This window comes from Tamandua tetradactyla, chromosome 25 (genome assembly GCF_023851605.1).
Source record: "Tamandua tetradactyla isolate mTamTet1 chromosome 25, mTamTet1.pri, whole genome shotgun sequence".
NCBI lineage: Eukaryota > Metazoa > Chordata > Mammalia > Pilosa > Myrmecophagidae > Tamandua > Tamandua tetradactyla.
The window spans coordinates 36907435-36927972 of NC_135351.1; the positions used below are offsets into that span (position 1 = coordinate 36907435).

Sequence of the window (20538 nt, forward strand, 5' to 3'; positions counted from 1 at the left end):
CACTTCAGGAATTTATCTTACATATATATATATATATATATATATATATGTGTGTGTGTGTGTGTGTGTGTATATATATATATATATACACATGTGCAAAATCACCCATGTACAAGGTTATTCAATACAACATTATTTATGATAACAAAGTATTGGCAACACCCTAAATGTCCACCAATAAATTAGAATAGTTCTAATTAATTTAATTCTAATTACAGAATTAGTTCTTTAATTATTTTCTGGAGCTTTGAGAAAGAAATTCTTTAATTCTAATTAAAAAGCTCACTTACGGGAGCATCGAATTAAGAAAAGGCTACTTAAAAGTGATCGAATCTCAGGGCACCATGACTGGCCCCTCCTCCAAAATATCTTGGCCTTGTGTGGACCCAACCACACTCCCAGGGTGGATCCCTCATCCCAGTTCCAAAGGAAACAGAAACCCTCAAGCACAACTGGGAGCATGTACGTCTGCAGATCAGACATTTCTGTCAGTCAGTCTGGTGGTGGCCTGAAGGCTTGCCATCCCAGAACTTGTCCTGCATGCAGAAGGCAGCCTAGAGAGTTCTCTTAGGGAATGCTGTGGGAGGGAAGACAAGTTGTGCTGTGTGAGGCAAAGGACTGTCTGCTGTAGGACAAACAGTGTAGAGCCCAGGACCACGAGGCAATTGTTTCCTAGGGAAGAGGGGACATTCCTATCCAAGTAAACATGGGAATTCTTAGGACCACAAAGCACATACTCAAGACAAGATATAGGTGCAGAGAAGGTCAGGGAGGCTCTTACATTTTGACCTGGATCTATTCTCTAAACTCATTGTACGGATAAGATCTGAAAGAGAGCACCAGCATAAGAAAATCTGCAAAGACTGGGTAAGGTGTTCTTCTTTTCTCCCTTCTTTATTATTTTTAGTTAGCTGCTGGCATTCAAGGAAAGCTCTGTCATATAACACTAGCTAGATACAAGCTTTAGGAACAGATGTCACATAGTCCAAATTCCAGTAACAACATACTAAAATATAAAAATGTCCAGGTTTCAAAAAAAAAGGCTACAAAACATAGAGAAGATTAAAGTGTTCAAAGTCATCAATGAGGGACATTCCAAAGACTTAAAAAATGATGAGGAGGCCCCACCCTGATCCAAAGACTTAAACATTCCAAAGACTTAAAAAACGGTCCTAAATATGCTCCAAACACGAAAGGATAATATAGACAAAAAAACTAAAGGAAATCAGGAAAACTACAGATGAATACAAAGACCACAGTAACAGTAGTTTAAAATCCCATAGAGGAGTTCAACAGCAGGTTGGAACTGGCAGAAGAAAGAAACAGACAAATTGAAGATAAGACAATTGAAATAATGCAATCTGAGGAAGAGAAAAAGGAAAGAACGAAGAAAAGTGAACAGAGTCTGAGGAACTTTTGTGATACCATCAAGTGTGCTAATACACGCCCTGTGGGAGTTCCAAAAGCAGAAGAAAGAGAAAAGGGTGCAGAGAGAATATTTAAAGAAATAATAGCTGGAAACTTCACAAATTTAATGAAAAACGTGAACATACACATCTAAGGTGCTCAACGAACTCTAAACAGTTTAAACCCAAACACAGCCACACTATGCTGTTATAATCAAACTGTCAAATGCCAAAACTAAAGAGAGAATTCTGAAAACTGCAAGAGAGAAGCAACCTTGTCACCCACAAGGGGCCTCAATAAGATTAAATGTTGATTTCTCATCAGAAACCACGGAAGGCAGTGGGAAAGACATATTAAAGTGCTAAAGGCAAAAAACTGCCACCCAAGAACTTGGCAAAACTGTCTTTCAAAAATAAAAGAGAGATTAAGACATTGCAAGATAAACAAAAGCTGAGGGAGTTTGTCACCATTAGACCAGTCCTATAAGAGAGAATAAAGAGAGTTCTGCAGGTTGAAAGGAAAGGACAACAGACAACAGATCAAAGCCACATGAAGAAATAAAGATCTACAGATGGGGTAATGACCTGGGTAAACTGAAATGCCAGTACTATTGTATTTTTAGTTTTTAACCCCACATTTTACTTCCTACAGGATCAAAAAGGCAAATGCATAAGTAAAATACAATGAAAAAATCAGTGGGTTTGGGCTCATAATGTATAAACATGTAATTATGACAATAACTACATAAAGGTGGTGGGACAGAAGGGAAAGGAAAGGGAATGGAAGGGAAGTAAAGACAAGGAAAGGAGCAACGCAGTGAAATGTAATACATGATCCTGGATGGATCTAACAAGGGAGGGGAAAAGGCTCAGAGGGACATTGCTGGGACATATGAAAAAACTGAAATACAGACTTTAAGCTTTATATCAATATTGAACTTGATAACTGCACTTCAGGTGGTTATATAAGTGAATACCGTTGTTCTTAGGAAATGTACATGGCAGGATTAAATTTTCAAAAAGAAAGACAAATGCAACCTACACTCCAGTGCCCATCAAATGGACTATTAAATAGACACATCAATAGATGGATGTAGGGATGGATGAGTGGATGGATGGACGAACAGATGGACAGATGGGTGACAGATGATAGAGTGATATGGCAAATGTGGCAAAATGTTAAAATTGGTAGATCTGGTTATCTACGGGGAGAGCAGGGGTAGCTTGGAGTTCTCTATATGGGTTTTATATTATTTTTATAACTGTCCTATGAAGTGTGAAAGTATTTCAAAATAAAAAGTTTAAAAAATGTAAACACATTTGAAAAAAAATGACGGGAGACGCCATCTCTAAGCTCCTCTTTTGCAGACACAACTTCTCTTAGTACATTCTGGCACCAGGCTGTTTAGGACCCATATTTTCTGGAACATCAGTTGGAAATCTAACGAAGGAAGGAAATATCATGGTATGGCAAGGTGGATTTATTGTTCACATCTAATTGAGTAGCTCATTTTGGAAAAAAAAAACTATCAAAATTACTTTGAATAAACACAACTACAAGTTCGGTATTTGATGAAAATTTGGTTTTTGGATGAAATCTACTGAACTTAAATTAAACTTCTTCTGGGTAAATGTCTTCAGTATTTAGGAGAGCAGGACTAAAAGGTGCAATAATTGCCCAAATATACTACCTTCTATGTTGACATAAAATATCCTCCATACTGCTATTTTTTTTTAGATGGCAGTTTTGCAATTTCTGCAGCTCTTGATCAAAATTCAAACGCAAGAAAACATTTAAGCAGCTAATCCTAAAGCAATTTCCATTACACTGGAACTTCCTAGTCCATATACATTTGATATATCAGATTTTCTAGGATTCACATTAGAAAAAGCAACCATAAGAAAATACAACTTAAGAAGAGCTGGAAAACTGCAATTTTGTACTCTGCTAAGCAACAAAAAAGCAATTAGAGTCTTTTACCTGAGTTATGAATTCTGATGTGGGAGTAGCATATAAAAGAGAGTAGGAGAACACAGCATTTTAGTCTTTACACAAAGAGCCCCAAAATAAGCCACAAAGTTCCAAGTAGGAGATGGAATTCTAAGAAAAACTAACCATACCCTAAGTATGTTTACAGGACTATACATATAGGACTCATTCAATCTTCTAAACTGCTGCATGACGTTTGAAATGCAACTACACTTACATTAGCGGAATCATTCCAGGCTCTGTTAGAAAATTGTTGGCTATATTTCTGTAGGGTAAAAGTCATTCTTCTAAGTCGGGTTGCTAGCCTAACATACACTCTTCAACTTTATCAGGCACTGCCAAATTATGTTCTTATTGTTCTTTTTAAAATTAAAAGATGTAGGAAAATAAAACAAACACTTATGTGTGTGCCACCCACAAAGTTTTGTTCCAAAACTTTTGAAAAATAAATGTTGCATATAAAGTTGAAGTCTCCCACAATCCCAACACAGTCCTATAATTTTCCTGTCTAAAGGATTTTCCCGAAAGATTCAGCAATTCCCATGGCCAGGAATCTATAAAAGGCCCACATCCCCATTCCTTTGCCGGCTACTGTAAAACTTGAAAAAATTTCCAGTGCAATGGGCAAAAAAAAAGTAGTCTCATTTTACTTTGCACTATCCCATGAGGTTAACTGTCCTTTCATATGATTTTCCCATTTTCTATTTTTTCTTGTCTTATCAATTTGGAGGAGTTTTTGGCATATTAAGCAAATTAATAACTTTGGGGCCATATTTGCATGAAGTATTTTTATCCTGTCTAGCAGTTTCCTATTTGGTTTTTTTTATGGCATTTTTTACTGAATAAAAATTACTATTTTTAAAATGAAACAAAATCAGTATTTTCCTTAGGGCTTACTTAGGTCCCTTTCTTGCTTAAGGAAATCTTTTTCACTGAAGGTTATTCCTGGATTATCCTAACATCTCTCTTAATTCTAGCTTTATTTTTTAAATTAACCCATTTACATTACAGCAGATGAATTCATATTAAGCTAAGTTAACTTAGCTTGAAATAGCTAAGATGAGTGATTTCCATTCACAGCCATTTCTCTGGTTAGTCAACAGTCAGCTCAAAACTGGCACTCCCTGCTCTCTTGCACCGTTTTTACTTTCACTCAACGTACCAGCTGAAGACGAGCTGCCAGCTCATTCTAAAGTGGGTATTTTTCTAGGCTGTACCGTTCTGGGCTAGAAAATAAAGTGAGGTGTTTTAGTTTCAAAGGCTTTTCAATTAAAGACCCCACTGAGCTTAAGGCTTCATTCAGAAACAAGAGGCAAGAAAGAGCCAGCAGTAGATTTCCTTAAATGGACCAGAAGAACCTACCAGGGAGAACTGAAAAGATTTGACAACAATTGAGGATTGTCACCACAACTGAATATGGACGATTAAGACCAGAAGACTGATGGGGAACATGAGGGCGCCACTTAGACGTGGGAAGAAGTTTGTACACGTGGGAGCAGGCAGCAAATTTCGAATTGGAGGCCAAGTCACATGGCTTCAGACAGTTCTTAAGAATGGCCAGGATGGGAACAGCTGCAGCCGAGAGGATGGGCAGTAGGTTGTTGTGTGTGCGTGTGTGAGTGTGTGCACGCATATTATGCATTTAAATATATGCATATATTTAAGGTCCACTAAAGACTGGCCAAAATGAGTTGCAGACCAGAACCTACAAATAATTCCTTCTCGTGGTCTAAGAGCATCGTAAGCGGTGACAGGGGACACTCCATGTAACTCCACATGGGTAATGCGGTGGAAACCGAAGGCCACGGATGGTGACCTGACACCTGTCACCACATCAACGGTGATGACCCTGATGCGATGCTATCACAGCTGCAATACTGATTACAAACACCCTGAACATCTGGCCCAAAGAGCTGTCTTGACTTCCTAAGCCAACCCAGAGGCAAGCTCTCCAGGGCTTGGGAAGCACAGAGAAATGATAGACATCCCAGGGCAAAAAACATAAAAATGACTCTCCTTTCTCTGATTCTGAGAGGTTATTTTTAAAAGTGAGCTAAAGCATACCGAGGCATAGAAAACTGGAGTTTCCCACATGACTGAATGTGAAAATCAGAACCCCAAGACCGTTACATTCCCAGGGCAAGATGCTCTTTAATCAAAGAAACGAGGCGAGCATGCGCTGAGGGTCGAGGAGGCATCACTCACCGGGAACCGGACCACAGTGACGTCCGTCTTTGTGGCCTCCACCAGGAAATCCATCCAGAAGTCCACGAGCTCCTGCTTGGCCACAGGCTGCTCTGCAGTGAGCTTCACAAAATGCTTATATATCAAAATCGTCTCCACGATAGACTTGAGGTACCTAAGAATTAAAAGATAGGACAGTCACATGGAGAACTACCTGTTTCCATGTGCTCTTCCCTAATTGTACCTTAAACTGGCACTAACAATGACACACTCAAATATTTTCTCGTTGTTTGTCACATACCATGTACTTTCATGGTGATATCATTCAAATCTCACAAAAGTTCAGTAAGGTGGGCTGTTTTAGCCACATTTTAGAGAGGAAGAAACTGAGGCTCAGAGGGCATCCATAACTTGGACTGGGACAGAACATCTACTTCAAATATGACTTTTATGAGAATGCCTGTATTGTACTCAAGGAAGTGGTTAATGCATTTGTTTTTAACAGGCTTCCTTGAGGAAGTGTTCCTAATAGACCTTTTAATTTGGTGATTTTTTTTTTTTTTTTTTTTTTTTTTGCATGGGCAGGCTCTGGGAATCGAACCTGGGTCTCCGGCACGGCAGGTGAGAATTCTGCCACTGAGCCACCGTTGGACTGCCCCTTAATGGTGCCTTTATAAGAGATCTTTATTTTGCACAGAAGCACCTCGGCTTATACAAATATCCTAAACCTAGTGAGATAGATGGGGCCTCAAAGGAAAATGAGTGGCGAGATAATTACGTGACGTCATGGATAGGTGAGCACTCTGTGAACTGTAAACAGGGGCCTTAATATTCCAGAAACATCAAGGTCGTGGAAACTTGAAGCACCGCCTTGCTGCAATCACTGCTGCATAAAATGGTGTCTGCTTCCTTGTTAACAGAAGCCAGTGAGGACGCAGATCCCCAAATCCCAAAGCTCTCAGAGCTTCAGGCTCCTCAGCCACTGAGAAAGCGTATTAGAAGGAAAAGGGCAAAGGCGGGCTGGATGTAAGGGACATGTTCGCTGCATCATTTATTTACCATCAGTGGCCAAATGCCCCCCCAGGAGGGGATCTTGCCAGCTGTGGCCCTGTCCCCAGGTCCCACAGAAGCAAAATGGAAGAAGGTTTTCTAATACCACGAAATAAACATCGACGGAGGTGCAGCTAAATAGAGATGCAGCTAAAAAGGTCACACAATCAACGCCCATAGAGATAAGACCAAAGAGCCACTGCCACAGGAAGGAAGGGGCATGGGAATGGGCTGCGTTTGGGTCCATCTTGCAGGGGTCGGGACGTGTGTGTGGTCCCCAGGAGGGCAGAGGCACTGGCAGGGACATTCTGAGCTGGGCCTGGGGTCGCAGCTTGGCAGGTTCAGGGTGTCTGGAGTGCTGACCCGAGGTGCAGTCAGAGATGGCGCAGGAGTGGCCAAGGGCACACCTAGTCTGCCAGGCCACAGAAATGGGCTTTAACTCTGATGAGTTCAGGCTCTGCATGGAAGGGGATGGTCAGACCTGCCTCTTAGCAAGATGACACCCACGGGTGACACCCTAAAGGATGCCACAGCATCACCGAGGGAGCCAGAGAGTGTGGCCGGTTCCTCAAGAGCTTTTCTCTATGTCATGGCTAACTTTTTAAAAAAAATATTTTTTAAATTATGGTAAAAGACATATAGCATAAAATTTGCCAGTTTCACCATTTTTGGGTATACAATTTAGCAGCACTCATCACATTGGCAATTTTGTGCTGCATTCAACACCATGAATCACCAAACTTTTCCAGTACCCCAAACCGAAATTCTGCACCCCATCCTCCCGCTCTCCAGCCCCTGGTAACCTCTAATCTACTTTCTGATTCTATGTGCACAATCTCATTATTTCCTATCAGTGAGTGCATACAATATTTGTGCTTTTGTGTCTGGCTTATTTCATGCAACATGATGTCTTCAAGGTTCATTCATGTTGTTGCATATGTCAGAACTTCACTCTTTTTAACAGCTGAATAATATTCCATTGCATGGACAGACCACATTAAGCCATTCACCTGTTGATGGACACTTCTGTTGTTTCCACCTTTCAGCTGTTGTATGAATACTGGAGTGATGAACATGGGTGCACAAGTACCTGAGGCTCTGTTTTCAATTCTTTGTGGTATATACAAAGGCGTGCAGTTGCCAAGTCAACTGGTAATTTTGCTAACCTTTCTGAGGAACCTACGATTAACTTTTTAAAATTTTTACAGTTAACCATCAACCATTACACACAAAGCATGATAAAATTAGTACTGTTTCCCAAGATGGGCCTACATGCACATGGAATTTTTTTCATCTCTCCAATTACTGCAAAGTGATGAGACCTGGTTCCATTCTAACAACAATTAGAAATCAGAAAAACAGACATGTATAGGAAATACCCAAATGTGTTAGTTAATCCCTAAGTAAAAAGAAATGAAAATCAAAATTCCAAAATCAGAATTCTAAAACTGAGATTAGATTATAAAGCAGATAAAGGGCAGGTGTTGGAGAGAGCCCCCTCCCCCAAAACTGACATGGAAGCATGGCCTCAGGTCCCTGGAGGTGAATCTGCCAGTTAGATTGGCAGATGAAAGATGCACAGCCTCTGCAGGGTTCACTGGACGATCCCCGCATCGAGCAGGTGGGTTACTCAGGGGCACAGAAAGGCTGCTCTGTGCCAGCAGGCAGCACCACATCCGAAGTCATCAGAATCTAGCTTCAACATATTTTCTTTTCTTTATAAACATGACATTTTCCTCTAGCTTCTGCATTAATAAGTAAATAACAATCTGTCAGCTCAGTGAATAGAACATTATATAAGAATAAGTGAAAAATGACTGATGTATAAATCTGTAGCACAGCAAAGTATGACCGTACCAGGCCGGTGTCTTCAGCTTAAAGAGCTTTTCAGATGCTTGAATGACTCTTGTGTGGTCACTGGCCAGGACGCTGGCCCCCAGAAAAAACCCAACTTCCCAGTAGCTCTGGAGTTTTTCCAAGTTCCCCTTTTTACCAAGAAGGCTGCTTAGCTTCACCCCTGAAAATTGAACAGTAAACAGAATGTTAAAAACATACAAAGGACAGTCAGAGCCCACGTCTTCTTAAGCTTTCATCTTCTCCTTTCAGATTAAAAGGACTGCATTAATTTTCTGATTATAAAAGTCTTTTAAGTTCATTGCAAAAAAAAGGGGGGCATTGTAATCAGAATGGTGCATAGAAGAAAGTGAAAACTAACCAATAATTTGCAAACCCAGTAATAAGTGCCACTGACACTTTGATGTACATCGTTCCAGTATTTCTGTGTATGTCTGCATATGCATAAATTAAAAGGCGATAATACTATACATGCCACTGTGAACCTCCTTCTTTCTCATATCACAGATTGTTAAATAACTTGGAAGGGAAGTGACTTTATGTGTTTTATATGTTGAAATTCTATCAGTCAGTTGAAGTATAAATGTGTACAGTGTGTACATTTTGCAAGAGTAAAAGACTACAAAGATTAATGAGAATCTTATATACAAAAACAACTATTATATCGTCATAAAATTAAAGAAATAAGGAGACAAGACTGACAAATAATATTGTCTTGATTACTGCTGCTTTATAGTAAGTGTTGAGATCAGGTAATGTCAGTCCCCCAATTTTGTTTCTTTTTCATTACTGTTTTGACTTTTTTAGATTTGGTGTTTCTAGGTTTCAGATACTAAATTTTTGTCTCTACTCTGTCTTACAGAAAAATTGTTTGCTCACAAAGGATATATTCTCATGGAATTGTTCAGTGTACTGACAATCATAACATTAAACTGTCAGAAAAGCTATTTGAAATTTGGAAATAAGGCAAAAAGCTGGGGACATATCATTTCAACATCATACATTGGCAAAGGCCAACCAAAAACTATCTAGGAGAAATGTAGTTAGTTTATCTCGCTATTTACAGTTTACTAAACACCCAGACCTAGAGAAGTTACTTTTTAACTTACATATTTTTGTTCAACAGAGATGCAAATAATTTCTGTCTGGTGGAATAGATAATCTCTAAAAGCTACGGCTTGTTGGATATAAGCCAGTTTTTGTTTCTTCATTTAACTCAGAAATCTTATCCTAACATTTCCTTGTTAAATTGTCTGTGAATTTTCTAGATTCTTAAATGTTGTTTGAACTGGTCATATCCTCTCACTGGTTTCCATGTTAATTAAGTAAAAACCTTTATACATGTTCATTTTACATTTGCCTGAGAATCACGAGATGACCTCTCTAATAAGTTTTTTTCGTTTTTTGTTTTTTTTTTCTTTTTCATGGGCAGGCACCAGGAATGGAACCTGGGTCTCTGGCATGGCAGGCGAGAACTCTACCCCTAATAAGCATATTTTTAAGGAAACAAGAAAATCTTTTAAAGCTTTTAGATTGTTTTTAATTATATAATTTCATTTAGGCCATGAGTTTTTCAGGAAAAAGTCCATGTGGCAGAATAAATTGAAAAAGAACAGCTTTACCTCCTCAAAATGTCACAAGATGAAAAAATTCCAAATGCACATGCAGTAACATCCATGATCTTCTATCTGAACATAAAAAAATTATATAGCAAGTATGCAGGAAAGAAGAAAAGGGCCTGGGGAAAATGAGATGACAAACACACTGCATCTCCTCCACCCTCAGCGGAGAACGAGCACCTCTTCCTTGTCTCACACGTGTGAAACAGGGAACCCAGGAACCGCCTGGCCCTGCTTTTAAACCTTGGCTGCTAAAATGTTTAACAGTAAAATTACAATTATAGATTTAAAAATACAATTTCAGATGCATTCTCGCACCCCAGAATTTCTCCACTGGGGATGTTTGGCTTCGGCCTGGGCTTTAGCTGACTATTGACTGTGACACTAAAGTTCTTCAGCATTTGGACGAGATACGCATTTTTAATGGCTAATAGCATTTTAGTATATGGATGTGTTGCAGTTTATTTACCCAAATGCCACTGACAGTCAAGTTTTTAATCACCATAAACATTCTTATGCACAGAGCTGTGTACACTTGCTTAATGATTACCTAATGACCGCACCTAAAAGTGTTACAAGCAAAAGATGTGCCCATTCGAAGCATTGACACATCTTGCCAAACTGTCCTTAGGAAATGCACCAAATTATGCACCCACCAGTGACATCAACAACAACCTCTTGCCTGTACCCTTCCCAATGTGGACACCTGATCAATTTGCCAGAGAAAAAGAGAATACTTGCCTTTTTAAACACTGAAATTGATATTTTTCCATACGCTTGTATTTCTTTCATTAATTGGCCTTTCTATTCTTTGCATGTGATGTATGAAAGCTGTTTCTACCAGGAGATAGTAACCTTTATACAGTTCTAATTCTTAGTATTTAGGAGTTCTTTCTCTCCCTCTTCAAAGGAATATAGGATTAAACAACTCAGCATATAAAATTTGTACCATATTTAAGATTATTTCCACAGGATAGACCTTCATATGCAGCAATATATTTTGTTCCAAGCTGCAGACATTTTGAAGGCTCTTGATTAAAAGGGCTAAATTTTTAAAGCACTTACTGCCTATATCCAATTACATCTTTTTGCCAAGTCCCTACCAGTGCAATATTTTTCTCTTTAAAAAATTTTTGTGTAAATGTAAAAGCAATAAATAAGATGTCACTGCAGTTTTAACTACAATTTCTTTGAGTCAATGGACAAAAACGAAAACACTGTTGATACAACGTTGAACCCATTTAAATCTTCACAATGCTCTAATAAGACCTGGCTGATTTACAAGTATTTAATATAGTTCAATCATTTACCTTCAGCCATATCTTTATCGCTTTGTGGTAGATACTAGACTCAAGGCTGCCTGATTGGAAAAAGCCTCCATTGAACATTTACAAATTGCCTAGCACTGGGGATGGCACACTGAAAATGTTCACTTTCTAATCCACACAGCAGCACCAGGAGGTGGGTTATCTCCCTTGGCTGAGAGGAAAACAAAGGCCAGAGAGATTCAAAAGCTTGTTTAAGGTCATGGAGCTTGTAAGTGATAGTTTGAATTCTCATCTTTGTAACTTTAAATCATGGAAGGGGCAGCGATTTGTTCTAACTGGAATAGACACATACTCTGGATATGGGTTTGCTTTCCCTGCACACAATGCTTCTGCCAAAACTACCATCTGTGGGCTTATAGAATGCCTTATCCATCGTCATGGTATTTCACACAGCATTGCTTCTGATCAGGGAACACACTTCACAGCAAATGAAGTGCGGGAATGGGCACCTGCTCACGGAATTCTCTGATCTTACCATAGTCCCCATCATCCAGAAGCAGATGGATTGAAAGAACGGTGGGATGGCCTTTTGAAAGCTCAATTACAGTGCCAACTAGGTGGCAAGACCTTGAAAGGCTGGGGTAATGTTCTCCAGGAAGCTGTATATGCTCTGAATCAGCGTCCGCTGTATGGTGCTGTTTCTCCCATAGCCAGGATCCATGGGTCCAGGCACCAAGGGGTGGAAATGGGAGTGGCACCACTCACTATTATTCCTAGTGATCTAATATGAAAATTTTTGCTTCCTGTCCCTGCGACCCTGAGCTCTGCTGGTCTACAGGTTTTAGTTTCAAAAGGGGGAGTGCTTGACCAGGAGAAAGAACAATGATTTCATTGAACTGGAATCTAAGACTGCCACCTGGTCACTTTGGGTTACTTATGCCACTGGATCAACAAGCCAAGAAGGAGATTACATTACTGTCTGGGGTGATTGAAGAATTTCACACATACTTAAATTTAGGAAGAGCATCACAATGATTATGTTCAACCATGAATATGTTCAACAATTGTTAACATCTTGCTGTTTCTTCATTTCTCTGAACATTTTTGCCACACTATTTCAAAATAAATTACAGATATCGTAACATGTATCCCAGCACATAATTGAGAAAAATGACGATGTTCTCCTGCAAATCCTATTCCATTACTGCACCTAACAAAAATACAATAATACCCTAATATGATCTGATATCCAGTCCTGAATCAAATCCCTTAATTGTTCCAAAAACGTCTCTGGTATCTTTTAAAAAAAGAAAATAGAATCAAGGATCACTCATTGTATTTGGGTTTTAATATCTCTACATCTCTTTTAATCTAACCAACCCTCCCACACTGTTTTTTAATGACACTGGCATTTTGGAGAGACTAGGAAGGCTGTCTTGTAGAATGTTCTCACCTTCGGGAGCTGGCTGATGGATTTTGCATTGTGTTTTATAATGTTTCTCAATCAAGATTCTCAATGAGAATGAGAGTTGTGGTTCTGTGTTTTAAAATCCTAGTTCTAAGCAGTCTGAACACCTATGATGATTCAAAAGACTGGGAAAGTACAGCACAGACCCACGAAGCAATTACTTATGACCTTGGACAAACAGAACTAATAGATCATGATGTCTAAGGAAAGAAACATTTCTTACACTGGAGATCATAAACTTAAGATAATACATTTAGAAAGCTTCAGATTAACTACTCATCTTTTCAGCATTTTTGCTTTAATTTTCTACCACTATAAAGAAATCAAAATTTTAAACTTTATCTAACGAAGAGATTTCATAGAGAAAAGACTGATTTTAAAAGAACTCAATAATTCAGAATAATTCATATGTTTGCCAGGGGCCAACAGGAGGAACGGGAGAAGAGGCAAATTATGAAAAACCTAATTATAGCATTTAGAAAAATAATGAAGTTGTAGAGATTTAGAATATGCCAGGTGTTATGAGTTAGGCTTACTCTATACTATTAATTAATATTATGTTACACTACACATTTATTTAGCCAACCTGTTTTTTCTTGAAAATCAATTTTGTCCCACCTTGTCACCTAAAAATCAACTTTAGGTCAACCTATGTTGATGAGCACAATTTATGATTGAGTAGAATCTAAATTTGTGAGCTTTAACTGCCACTTCATTATAGAACATAAAATTTAGAGTATATATGACACTATTTTAGAAGCCTAAAAACTATTACAGTTGCTAAAAATTCATTGTCCGATCATATTTTAGGTCTGAGTAGGTTTTGCAATTTCCAAAAATTTAAATTCAACTTTATATGTTTTGACATGCAAGTTCTACATGTATTATAAATTGAGTTCTTCTTGAATGAAATTCAAAATACATTTCCTTTACAAAGTTATATTAATTGCATTTCCTCAAATCTAAGTGTGCTGACAATCATAATCCACCTTTAGCTTAAAAATGAGAATATAGAATAAGTATATTTTCAAATCACTGCATTACTGCTTTACTTACATATGCAAATCAACACCATTTCCTTTGACCACATGGAAGCTTCAACAAAAGGTAGCCTCATGCTCAAGAAAAGAGCATGATTTAGTAGGAGCTTTAGCTAATGCAGAGTTTTAAAATTAACTTTAGATGCATAAATTCTATTCTAATTATAATTTCTGAAAAGTAGAAGCTGCAAGGTATTTTCTCTGACTTCACTCAGTTCAAAGTCAAACACAGAGCTTGAATACCATTGCAATCCAGCAGCAGTAAGTTTTTAATCATTCTTTTTAATCTGGTATTTCTTAAAAGTATTAATAGTCAAACTTTACTGACCTTCAAAGATTTCTCAGAATATTTCATATGGATATTTTATAACTCCTACCAAATAATGTTAAAAAAAAAAGGATCTAGATTCATTTTTCTTTAAGGAAAACTAAATGAAGCATTCTCCAGTTAAAAACCTTAGAGGAAAAAGTCTTTCTACAATTCATAACATTACTAAGATCAGTTTTTCCTGTGAGAAATATGGCTGAATGCTTCTATGTCTGTAGTGCTAGCTCATCCAAGGGTGGGAAAATCTCTGAAATGCGGTGTCAGACATTCTGGAGAGCACATCTGATTACTGCAGACACTAGTCCAGTGTCTAGAAGTGCATTTACACTAGAAGTGATCAAAGTCAGAACTGAGAAAATCGCACAATTTTGCTCGCTAAGATGCTCTTATTTTTTTCAGTTCCAAAGACGGGTCAGAAGATGAGGCAGTGTCTACAGCTAAGACAGGAAAGCGCATTCTACGAATGGCTATGCCAGTCAAGACCTGTTAACAACCAAGGTGGTATCTGTTTGATGGACTGGGCTGGGGGCTTCGTGAGGTTCCAATGAAATTAGGGGCAGTAGTGCATGGGAAACAAGAAAGGACACAGATGGTTTTATAAAGCAAAGTACAATGGTTTTACAATAAGAAATACTCCACCTTGAGGGCTGAGCAGCTTCACTATTACTTTAAGCTGGAACAATATATATGAACTAGGGGACTGTAGAAACAGGTATAACAAATTAAAAACTGAATTAGGTCCTAATCTCAGGCTTCTGCATAATAGTATAAACCACTAAATGAGGAGAAGAGACTTCCTTTTGAATTTTTCAGGATGTCAGATAAGGAAAAGAGCAAAGGAATCTCCCACTCTGTCAATGGTTCTTTTTCTTTGCACCACTTTGGGTCCAGTTTCACACAAAATATCAAGCTGTAATTACCAACTTTCCGAAGCTCAAAGGAAGATTCAAACTGGTGCCCGGCTGCCAGGAGAAGGACCGCATAATTAATTCCTGACTGTAGTGTTGGCTCAGATTCAAATGCCTTTTTGAACCTATAAAAAACCAAATGTACAAGTTTACTTTCTCAATCACGATACCCTGGGTGTACAATCGCTTCTGTTTGCATACCTCCAATGCCTGAGCACGTAAAAATATTCCACTGGCCTTCACCCCAGAATCCAGTGTGCTACTAGGATTTAACGCTTAAGCAACTGCACGTCCTCAGCCCCTGCTCTGCAGCATTCCACTGCTTAATGCACTCTCACCTTTTAAAAAATCCTATCTTCAACAATTTATCCCAATGAGCGTGTGTGTGTGTGTGTGTGTGTGTGTGTGTGTGTAAGCAGTGGAAATTCAAAAATAAGAACCCTACACATATTAAAATAAGTGGCTTTTAAAAATCTTTTAAAACTGACCGTGCATCAAGGAGGATCATCTGGGTAACAGACTGAAATGATCAGTGCCATGAGGGTGGCACAGAAACAAATGAAAGAATGTCGATCACAGCAAGAAATGAAGAAAAGCAGAGAGTGTGTCTGTGCATACTAATCATGGCTCACAGGGAATAAGAACCTTTTTCTGAATATTCACAGAACTGAATATCAATCCTTGAAAACACCTGAACAGTTGAAAAGGCTTCAGTATTTGTACTTCCACTGTATTTTTAAGGCAATGCTTCCTAGCATCCATTTTGAGGGTTTCTTCAGATACATCATTAAACAGACAACAGAATCCTTCAGGATAATTTCATTTGGAAGCATGAAGAAGAATATAAAAATAAATGCCCTAGAAATGAATAGAAACTGCCTGAAATAAACACATGAAAACAGAAATCTTTATTAAAAAAAATTAGATTGAAGAAAATATAAGGACTAAATATCTAATGAACGCATATTTGGTGATTAAAAAAAAACCCTTATGTAAGGGAAAATGCATTACTATTTCAAGATAAAGGCATTTCTATTTAAAATTTAGCTGTGAACATGGAAAGACAGAAATAGTTAAAGTGTTGAGCACATTAGTGTATATTATATTATATTCTTGGCTTTTATATATACTTGAAATATTCCATAATTTAAAGTAAGTTAAACTTAAAAAAAGGAAGTAAATTTTTCTGAATGTTGAGGATCATGTTCCCTTTTAAAAGTCTTACTTTTAAAGTAGAACAAATATCTTTGAATGGGATATAAAAAACAATTACAGTCAGTATTAATCTTAACTACTTGGTTCTTATAGTTAGGTGCTTGTGAAAAAAAAATCTTTCAACTGTATCACGGTGGATGATTAAAAAGCATTTTTATCTCAACTGAAGTATAACTGTTTCCCACCTCTAAAATGGAAAAAGTATGTACTGCAGATATTGAGAGCTAATCATATCAAAGAATGGCATGATTTCTAAGTCTTTGACTTAGTCTTTGACTCATATTAGTATCAAAGATCTTTTATTTTGTTCAGAGGCAAGTAAAGAGTTCCAATAAAGATGGTTTAGGAGGAGAATTTATACACCTTCCTTCTACCAGGAAGGGCCTTATACTCTATATCAAGATGTGCAATATTCTTCAGCAAAGAAGATTCTTTCCTTTTCCCTGAAACCAAAGAATATAGCACATCTCTCTTAAAGATATAAAAAAAAATGTAAATAAGTGATCCAAGTCCAAATCAATAAAAATGACTGACTACCTCCTATGTACCAAAACTGATCAAAATGAAAAGTTGGATTTGCATACTTTTACCCTTCTTTCTGTTACCTAAACCAATACATATTTCTGTATTGTAACACAAATATTTATATATATACCAATAAAAATGAACAATTCACTTTGCTCTAAGGCTCAACTCAATCCGTGGCAACAAGTTCTATACTGAGAAAAAAGGCTTCACAGTTTTTGGAAATTAAATAAGTACAATATTTCTTGGTAGAAATGTGTCAACATCTATTAACTGAAAAAATGTAATAAAACCTCCATGCATACCCTTTGACATAGCAATTACACTTCTAAGAATTTATACTAAGATAAAACATTAAATATGCAATCAGAAATTTAGCTACAAAGATATTACAAGATGAAAAATTACTCTAAGTTTCCAAAAACATGCAATATGGAAAAAATATATATTCTAAATATGGGAAAGCTATGTAGCCCATTATATTGTAAAAGAACAATAAATGTCAGGGGGAAACTTCTGTTTTTGAATAAGAAGTAGTAGTTTACTTGGAAGCCAATATTCCTACAACAACTCAGAAAAAAAAAGTGTATATATCAAAAACATATTTTTATAGACATTGGAGATTTATGGAAACAACCAAAAAGTTATTGAAATAAAATTCCAGAGAGGGAAGAGCCCTTTCAAAGTGAGATAAATTACTATTGTCCTTCACGGGGGCATTTGCTGATGCTGAGCATAAAATTAGTCTTGAGCTTGATATTACTAGAGTAACTCTGCCTATTTGAAACTCTACCAGGGGATAGGGAAACTAGTAGATTTCTTAAAAGTTGCATGGGTTGGCATCACAGAGTGAGATCTGGAGGTGCCCCAAACACATAGCCAGTTTTCCCCACAGGGTATCTGTTGAGTGCTGGGTGGTCTGGGAGGCTGGGGGTAGACAGGATTAGGCTAGGATAACAGAGAGAAATCTCAAAGTCTGGCAGAGCTTGGCAGTGAAGACCCATTAGAGGAAGAGCCTGCAACAAATACACTACAGGTTTCCTCCTTAAGGAATCTACCAAATGTTGGTGCTTGATGATGTGGGAAACTAAAGAGCTAAACTCAAAATTCCAGGAGGCTGATACGAATCTCCCACAAGTATTCAAGGGCTAGGGAGACCAAGAACTGCATAAGGCTCTGCACCAAAAGCCCACAGAAGCAAAGACAAAACAGAAATAGATTGGCCCAACTATAACTGAAACCCAGGTCTAATCCAATTCAATTCCTGGTTAAGAGAGGAAAGGGAGAGCTTTCTGTGAGAGAACATAAAATCATCCTCAGTCTCAAGAGTTCTTAAATACAAAAATGTCTGGTATATAATTAAAAATTATGAGACATGCAAAAAGAGCCAGGAAAGTGTGACCAAGAGATGAGCAAAAACAGACAAGAAGAGCTGACACACAGATAATTCAGATGTTGGAGTTTGTAGACAAGGGCTTTAAGATAACTATTATACATATGGTAATGAAAACAGTGAAAAAGATGGATGAAATTGATGAACAGATAAACAGTTTCACCAGAGCTGGAATCTAAAAAATAATCAAATAATCTGAACTAAAATATAAGTATCAAAAGATGAGAATTCATTGCAAGTTTTAAAAGCAGGTTTGGTGGACTAAAAAATGGGCTAATAGAAAGTATTTAAACCAAAGCAGACAGGAAAAAAACCACATAATAGCGCATAAGAGACATGTGAGACATAATTAAATGGTCTAACAAATGTATTGTTGTAGTTCCAGAAGAAGAAGAGAAAATTCGGAACACAAGATATATTTGAAGATATTATAATGGACAAAAACATTAAAAAACTGATGAAAAACATCAAGATTCAAAAAGCAAGCAAACTTCAAGTAAGATAAAATAATCTACAAGCTGGAACCAAAGACAGAGAAAAATCATAAAATCAGCCAGATGAAAAAGATACATTGCTTTCAAAGGAGAGACAGAACTGAATTTGCAGTGCAAAATATAGAAGCCAGAAGATAATGGAATGATGTCTTTAGAGTGATAAAGGCATAAAAAACTCAAGGTAAAAAAAAAAGTGTTTTCAAACAAGCAAAAACTGGGAGAATTTGTTGCCAGCAGATCCACACTACAAAAAAAAAAACAAAAGTACTTCTTTAGGTCAAAGGAAAATAATCCCCAGAGGAAAGCACTTAACTACAGAAAGGAAGTGTATTAGAAGGGGTAAATATGTGATGGATATAAAAGATATTAACTGCTTAAAAGCTATTGACTACCTAAACTGCAATAAGTTTCTTTCCTTATTCAGGAAGTGGTAAAGTGCAAATTCAAGGTAGAATTCAAGGAGGCAGATTACAATCACTAGGAACTGCTAAAAGAATAATATAAAAAATACTACTAAAGAGCTAAAACAGGGTAAAATGGAATAACAAAAAACCCCACTAGATTAATACAAAATAAGGCAGGAATGGAGAAATAAAGGCACAAAAAACATGATGAGACAAACAGAAAACAACAACTTCAACTCTCATTTACCACATTAAATGTTAATGACCTAAACACTCCAAATAAAAGAAATTTACCAGATTAGATTTAACAGCATATAACCATAAAAAGACTTGACTATATGCATTTACAAGACACACTTTAAATAGGGCACAGATAGGTTGAGAATCAAAGGATGTCTGAAGATGTATCACACAAACACTAACCAAAAGAAATTTGTTGTAAATATATATTAATATTCAGACAAAACTGACTTTAAAATAAAAGATATTATACATTATAAAGAGGGACATTTCACAAAAATAAAAGAGAAAAACTTAATCTTAAATGTTCCTATTAACATGGCTTCAAAATATATAAAACACAAATTGACAGAACTAAAATGACAGACAAATCTATAACCATAGTTGGAGATTGAAAACCCTTCTCTCAGTATTGATACAACTAGCAGACAAAATCAGTGAGGAAATGGAAGAGTTGAATAACATAAATGAATTGACCTAATTGACTTATCAGGATACTCAGTAACTGTGGGCCATGGGCCATCAGCACCTCTCAACACATTTCAAAGACCCGAAATTGTAAAACTGGAGTGTGTCCTCTCACTACCATAGAGTTAAAATAGAAAATGATAAAGATTCATTTGAAAATTTGACAACCCGATTCTGAATAACCCATGGATCAAAAAAGAATTTATGCTGAACATGAGAAGGTATTTGAAATGAATCATATTGAAAGTTCAATACACAAAAATTTCTGGAATATAGAACCATTTATACCTTTAAATGCATATATTGGAAAAAGAACAACACTGAAATATCATGCTCTATGTTTCCATCTAGAAAAAAGAATATTAATCCCAAGCAAAGTAGAAGGAAGATACAATAAAGAGCAGAAATCAATGAAATAGAAAGCATATATGCAATTAAGAAAATCTATAGAAGATTCTGATTCTTTGAAAAGATAATAAAATTGATAAAGCCCTAGTAAGGCTGTTCATCGAAAAGAGAGAGAGAGAGAGATACAAATCACTACTATGTTATCAAGAGCAAAACGGAACATCAGGGCACCCTGTAATGTTATAAAGAAAGTAAAAGGATATTTCAACAACTTTATGTCAAAAATATGATAACTGAGGTGTAATGAAAACATCGTTTGGGAACCAAATATTAGCA

The 20538-nt window shown here is 37.1% G+C and overlaps 1 protein-coding gene across 1 annotated transcript in view; it reads right to left on the minus strand.

Moving 5' to 3' along the window:
* MAP3K5 (mitogen-activated protein kinase kinase kinase 5) overlaps positions 1-20538 on the minus strand; it is a 212684-nt gene that overhangs the window by 92925 nt on the left and 99221 nt on the right. Inside the window, exons 8-10 of the mRNA XM_077144113.1 lie at positions 15128-15240; positions 8488-8647; positions 5602-5755 (exon numbers count right to left, since the gene is read on the minus strand). Of these exons, the coding sequence (XP_077000228.1) occupies positions 5602-5755; positions 8488-8647; positions 15128-15240 (427 nt within the window). The remainder of the gene's footprint in view (positions 1-5601; positions 5756-8487; positions 8648-15127; positions 15241-20538) is intronic.